The 6879-nt window shown below is 54.8% G+C and overlaps 1 protein-coding gene across 1 annotated transcript in view; it reads right to left on the bottom strand.

Moving 5' to 3' along the window:
- Window positions 1-1925: 1925 nt before the first annotated feature.
- The window catches only part of TBC1D20 (TBC1 domain family, member 20), a 6374-nt gene continuing 1420 nt past the window's right edge, over window positions 1926-6879 (bottom strand). Inside the window, exons 2-7 of the mRNA XM_009573824.1 lie at window positions 6797-6877; window positions 5157-5343; window positions 4229-4330; window positions 3196-3337; window positions 2327-2511; window positions 1926-2181 (exon numbers count right to left, since the gene is read on the bottom strand). Coding sequence (XP_009572119.1) covers window positions 1926-2181; window positions 2327-2511; window positions 3196-3337; window positions 4229-4330; window positions 5157-5343; window positions 6797-6877 — 953 coding nt within the window. The remainder of the gene's footprint in view (window positions 2182-2326; window positions 2512-3195; window positions 3338-4228; window positions 4331-5156; window positions 5344-6796; window positions 6878-6879) is intronic.

Below are 6879 nucleotides of genomic sequence, written 5' to 3'. Positions count from 1 at the left end.
GGGGGAGTGTACAGAGGGGGTCCCAGGACCTTGAGCAGCACCCCCAAGTCACCTCAGACACTCCTGCACCACGACTTTCTAAAGTGCTAAATCACCCAGCCCTCCGCCGCTGCTGCCCTGGGGAGGTGCTGAGGGCCAGGAAGAGGCTCTGCCTTCAACCACACTGGGAGAGGAAACCCGCGAGCAGCCCCTGGCTCTCACCAGCGGCGTGGACAGCCCTGGCACAAGCCAGCTGCTGGCACCAGCGAGCAGCAGAGGGAACGGGTCTGACTGCCTGCACGAGAGCAGATTCACACACTCTGGATTTCAGCCTGCAAAGGCAAAGGAAACTCCTCTGCTGAGCTTTACAGAAACACAGGTCAGGCGTGACGACTGCCCGCACACCCTCCGGCCAGCTGGATGGTCAGAAAGGCACGGCCCCTCTGAGAGCGAGGGCCCACAGGGCAACCCAGAACTTGCCCAGAGGCAGTTATGAACCAACAGGCAGGGGGTTGGGACAGGAGGGTGCTGAGTCTTGCAGGGCACAAGTTTTCTTCTCTATCCTGAAATCCGTAACTCTTCAACCAAGACCTAATTTTCAGGTGTGCAGCCCCTGGGTGTGGCACAGATGGCTTTGGGCACAACACAGCAACAGCGGGGGAGCTGGGTGGGAGCTGTAAGGGACAGGTAAGGGCACTTGCGGGAGGTTTAGCAGCTCAGGGGAGAGGTAGAGGCATACAGTGTCTATTGGCTTCGTCTCAGTGGGACACCCGAGTTGTCTAGAAGGATTTGCTGCTTAGCTTGGAGGGCAGGGAGTGCTAGGGCTGTTAACGGGACTGGGTGGGGAGACAGGAGCATTGCAGGGATCGGGGATGGTCTTTCCGGGAAATTCCCTCACTTGCGTTATTCCGAGGGGTGACACTTAAGTCTGATCAGCTCGTGGGGGAGATTTCTAACAGACTTCCTACCACAATGACTTCTGTCCCGTGCAAAGTGTTTCACAAGGTGGAAAAAGCCTTTCTTGATGTTAGAACCTGCTTCCAGAGCTGTAAAAAAAGTCTGCAATGGGTGTTTATGGTGCCACTAAAACTTGTGGTGATGTGATCTGGCACATGACAGCACATACCTTGGGCAGGGTGAGTGACACTCGTCTCTCACCTCGCTGACCCAAGATACGACCGCGCTACTGCCAGCGAAGGAGCCTCAGCGACCGAGAGCTAAGCACCCTCTGGCAGATCCCGCGGATCTGCTCCCGTCCCCTGCCCTTCTTTCCTGTAAACAGATCAGGCTGCAAAGATGAGGAAGCAAAAAGAGCCAGGGAGTGTTACACACTGGAGAGCACCTCATGGCAGGGCGCTGACAGGGGTTTGTGAAAGGTTTGGCTCTACTCAGAGGTTACCTACAGGAAAGGGAAGGGTCGGACCACTGGCAAAGCTGAACGCAGATGGCGGGGCACGCTGACAGCCTGCAGACGGTGCAGGAGTGTAACAGACCCTCGTCCCCCCACATGCACGCACCCAGGCCAAACCCTGCCGTGACATTCTCCTCCAGGCGAGGATCTGCCCTCACTCCCACTAATTATCCCCAACAGAGAACATGAGGTCGTTTCAGCATAGCCCCCACATGACTCTCCACTCGTACAGTCACCTGTGCGCAGCCTGAAGAGCCTGACTTGTCCGTACCTCCGGTTCCTCATGAGACGGTGGCACTGCCCATCTGCTCACCCCTGCACAGGGAGGAGAGAACAAGGTGAGCGTTGGTGTGGGGAACAATCCTGCTGGGCTGGTTCCCATCAGTCTCTGTCGCAAAGGCCAAAAGCGTCACTGGACGCAGCAAGAATAAAAAATAATTTTCAGACAGGTCGTTTCTGGACATGTCCTTTCATCAAACATCAACCCTTCCCACCAGGGAAGGATGTGGTGACAGGGAAGGCCCTTCCTCTGGCTTCAGGGGAAAATCTGCAGTTCAAACTTGGGCGCCCACTCCAGCGCGCTCTTCACCACGGCCAGGGCAGCTGCTCCCAGTGCGACCGTCAGCCCCATCACCGCCAGCTTGACAAAGCGGTTGGTCCTCGGCTTTGTCAAGATGGATTTTGTCCGCTCCTCCCCTCGGAGCCGCTCCCTGAAGCGCTGCCTCAACACAGTGTCTGGTCTCTGCTGCACTGACGCCAACTCAAAGTCCTTAAAAGTGGAAGCCGCAGTTCTGCAAGAGAAGAAACAGGTCAAGGAGTGTCCCCAGCTCCCCTTCGGGACCAGCCTCCTGCCAGGGAGGAAGATCTTCATGAGGAAGCAAGACCTGACAAGGGGGCGTACAGGACACACGGGCACATGGGCTGTCCTGCACTCACCGTTCAGCCTGCTGCTGAGCTGCCTCCCTGGCAAGTTCGGATGGTGGGAACTGGACAAAAAGGTCCCCAGCTCTGCTGATCAGAGTCTCGTAAGGAAGGTCCTGTGGGATCTGGGACAGGAGGTGGTGGACAGACGCCATGTCGCACTCGCAGTCCAGAACTTCCTGCTCCCGGTACAGCACGATCTGCAGAGAGGAGCGAGAGCACTGAGGACAGCTGGGGAAGCGGGGACGACTCCTTGTCACTCCCTGGCACTCACTTCAGAGCCGGAAGAGAAAAACATTTCACTTCCAGCTGAAAGACCTGCCCTTCCTCTGAAGCATTCCCTGTCTGGGAAGAGAAACCCTTCCCGAGATTCTGAGGCCATGGAAAGCCCCTTTCTGGGTAGTTAGATCTGTCTTCTGAGCAGAGTCTGCTACTGGCAGGTCAGAGACGCAGGTAGAACCTCAGCAGGGCTTGACTCCACGACTTGCTCTCAGAGATTTGTTTGGATCCCCCCCGTAGGAGAAAGGGCAGATGGACGCACAGCGCAGGGCTGCGCACAGCCAGACAGGCTCCCCAGCACCCAAGCAAGTGCCCAGCAGCAGGGCCAGCACATGAAAGCAAAGAAAAACACCAGGTCATGCTCCACGGCACTGAACTGGAACAGCCTGCACATATGGACACCCCTAGGCTGCCCTGAGCTCTCCTGGATCCCACCTGCCCTCCACAACCACCAAGGACATAGCTGGCCTTGGGGGGCCCTGCAGAGGAGGGTGCAGCTGGAGACAGCAGCAGCACTGCGTTTGCCAGCCCCCCTCTGCAGCCCCAAACTACCGGCACCTCGCAATGGTTCAGTTAATCTCCCTACCATTCCAGCCAATACCTACCACAGCAGCAAAATAAATGGGCATGAGTGGATGGCAAGCCAGGAAGAAGTCATATAATCGCACGACGTGCCTGAAGTCAGACAAAACGTGCCCGAACCAGGTGATCAGCCAGCTGAGAGCAAAGATGGTTCCCACCTCCGCACTGCACAGAGAGAAAGTGATGTTAGGTTGGCTGCTGCCAGCAGCTTGGAAAGAGCGCTGAAATGCTCCTGGGTGATCCCTGCGCCGCACCTCCATGCCTGGGAGGGGAGACAGACCTGGCTATCAGCAGAGCATTCAGTGCTCAGTCCAGATCCATGAACTGTACCTCTGATACAACCCCAAGGCAAAGTACTGCCACTACTCGTCTTGCATCCAGTGGGGTCCACAGTAGAGGTCCAAATGGTCTGCTTTCAGGAGAACCTGAACCACATCACTGTCTGGCACGCTGACCCAAGGACATGTGAAGTCCTGCAGCACAGCCAACTTTTCACATTCCTTTCCACCCTAAAGGCTTACTAACTTCTGGGAGTTTCTAATCAAGCTTGGCACCCAAAGACATCCTGGCCATGAAACGTAACAGAGACACTTGCCCAGAAAAGGACTCTGGACTGAACCTTCCCCCTTACCTTCCTGCTTCTGCTTTATTCTGCCTGGACTTGTGTGTCCCTGCTGCACAACCTGGGAATGATCCCCAGAACTAGCAACAAACTACAGCAAGGTGACCCCAGCCACAAAACTGGGCATGTGAAGCAGTTGCAGCAGCTTTGTATGATTCCGTCTGTAACCCCCCCAGCCTTTCCAGTATGGACTGCAGACCACTGGGGTGAAGATGGCACCACGTAAAATCCCTCAAAACAGGCAGCATAGGTTTGAGTCTGCTCAGAAGCAGAGTGCCACATGGCTTTGGACTGTCACCGTTAGCTGTGGGTCAGCTGTTGACTCACTCTGAGGAAGCCACTGTGGTGCTGGGGACATGCTGGTGCAAGCGGCCCCATGAACAGTAACGCAAGACTGACAGGGCAGCGCGAGGAGGCTCCGAGGGAATGCGTACCTCTGCATGAAGTCATGCACCTCAGGGTTCACCTGGTCTATGATGGGCATCAGGTAATTTAAAATGTGCTTGGTATTATCCATCGTTGGGTCCATAAAATCCCTGAGGAAAGATTTAAAAGAAGGTCCGTCAAGCAATCACATCAGCAAGTTCTCCTACAGGGAGGCAGCCAGAAAGCAAATAAATGTACTTGTAATAAACAGCTTTGCTGGCAGGGTGGCCGCCGGCCCCAAGGAATTCTGTCTATTTGGAACAGTCTCCTTCCCACTTGTCTGGGACACATGGGCTGATCCGCACAGAAAACCTGGACCCAGACAATCACGCTGGTGTCAGCTGACACTTCTTACTTTCCTGCAGTGCATGCGTGAATTGTAAAGCCTTTCCAGCACCCAAAACCTAACTCCCCGTCTGGGAGAGGAGGGAGAATCCCTCCAAACCACCCCCCAGCTGAAGGCTTGTTCTCAGTGCACAAACAGGAGAGTCACTTGAGCAGGGGCTCAGGACACTGGCAGTACAGACCACACTGTGCAGGGCTGTACGAGGCTAAGTAGGAGGCACTGTGCTGAGCCAGCCCCCAGGAGCCGGAGAGGCCCTGACAGCAGAGACGGCCAGAGAACTATGAATAATGCATGCGCGTTGGCTTTTTCAACTTCAAGAGGTGTTACAAATTAATTTGACAGCCTTCAATTATCCCTTCCCCAGAGCACAACTCCCTGCAAAGCCACGTGCTATCGTGTGGTCACGCTGCTCTCTCACAGCACCCCTCTGGGTACGGACATGACAGGCAGCCAGCCTTAACCCAAGGCTCTGCCTTCCAGGCTCCGCAGCTCCGGGACAGGCCAGCCCCATCTGCACAGGCTTCCCCGCAGGCACCGCAGCTTGAGGACACGCAGGCGGTTCCACTCCTCCAGCTGAGCCCGGTGAGTACCTGAGGTGATGCGTCGAGAGTTTTTCCACCAGAGCCGTGGCCAGTCTGTCCCCCACCACCAGGAGGAAGGTGACCACGATGTCGTGGTAGCCCTGGTAGTAGTGCAGCTGGGGGTTGCGCTTGAGGACATGGAGGATAATATCGATGAGTTCCTCCTGCAAGCCTTCCCTCTGGTCATCTGGCATCCCTGTGGGGACAGCACCAGGCGGCGGTGGGACAGGCTGTGTCACCCACCGGTGCCTGCCGCAGGAGCGAGCGCAGCTGCGATATGCAAGGAGAGGACCTGTGCATTTACCAACCCACCCAATCCCAAGGGGAGGGAGGTAAAACGAGCAGAAAAAATGTCCCAAGCGCTAATCCTGCCCCCCAAAACTCTGATGGCCCAGGGGAAGCTGGCCAGTTGTTAAGTTGTTTAATCCTCAGAGCTGCAGTGCCATTACCTGCAAGGAAGTCACCGTGGATGACAGGAGCAGGTTTTACTGATGTTTGTACAGTGCTGTGAAGAGCGAATTGCCTGCACATCCAGCACTGCTGAGGACATTTTAATAATTTTTTATTTCCCAGGGGTTCTAGAAAAAATTAAACAGGGCCCATTTTCACAGAAACCGCGCCAACTGCATCAGACTGCGAGGCCTCCATCGCCACAAGTTTATATCGGTCCCCTGCTAACAACATGTGTTTAGGGACAGGATGTCACAGGAAAAACATTGTTCCTGCCATGCACAGCTGCAGCCAGTTTCTGGCAGTCCTTGTCAACAGATAAAATGCCCAAAGGCCAAGCAGAAAGTCCCAGCGGAGATCCTGCAATGACAAAGTTCTCCTTTTCCCCTGCTTCACTAATGTGTCTAAAAATAGGCAGGAGGCTGCCATTCAAGGGCAAAGAAGTCCGTACTAGCAGACCCTTCAGGAATCAGGCTTGCACACAGTATCCGCACTCGAAAGAGAATCAGGGTGAATCAACTGTTCATGCAAAATAAAAGCAGCAGAAAGGGGAAGCAGATTCTGGCCAGGAATAACGACTGCTCTGCAGAGTTAGATAGCTGCTGGATTAAATGATTTATAAATAGCACAACAAGGCACCAGCCACCCATCAGAACTAAACACTGCAAAAACATTTTGCTTCTAAAGGTTCAGAGTTCTCTTAAATTTGGTGCATGAACCCTATTTTGAGACTGTTTTACACCAGAAATTGTTCTAACCACTGACAAACCTGCTTTCCATGCCCCTGAGCTAGACCACGGTTGAAATAAACTGAAGCAAATGGTACATTTCTCAGCGCTCCATCTATCCTAATCTCACCCTGCTCACAACAGGTGAGGGGCACGCAGGATCCGGGCCTCTCTGCGCGGCAACTGTTTGACGGTACCGGCCTGCTGGCAGAGGGGCTCAGCGGGGCAGGGGGAGGTGTAACATTGGAAGAGCCACATCAAAAACCAGCTGTAGCACAGGCAGCTGAAGGAAACCGATAGCCGCAGAACGGCTCCGCTGCGTGAAGAAGCTGCTGTAAGCTCAGAAGGAAAATGCTTTCTAGAAGCCAGGCTCTCGGAGCAACAGAGCATCACCTACTGCAACCCCCGAGCAAGGTCTGAGCCAGGAGGAGCCCCACAGCACAGAGCAGGAAGAGGAAAATCCCCTCTCACCTGGTGGGAAACGGCGCAGGGATCGCCGCACGTCCAGTAACACTTGCTGGTAATCTTTATTGTCCTCTCGCAGCTCCTTTCCT

This window comes from Fulmarus glacialis, unplaced genomic scaffold, assembly GCF_000690835.1.
Source record: "Fulmarus glacialis isolate BGI_N327 unplaced genomic scaffold, ASM69083v1 scaffold14423, whole genome shotgun sequence".
Classification (NCBI taxonomy): Eukaryota; Metazoa; Chordata; class Aves; order Procellariiformes; family Procellariidae; genus Fulmarus; species Fulmarus glacialis.
This window is presented reverse-complemented; position numbering and strand designations above follow the sequence as displayed.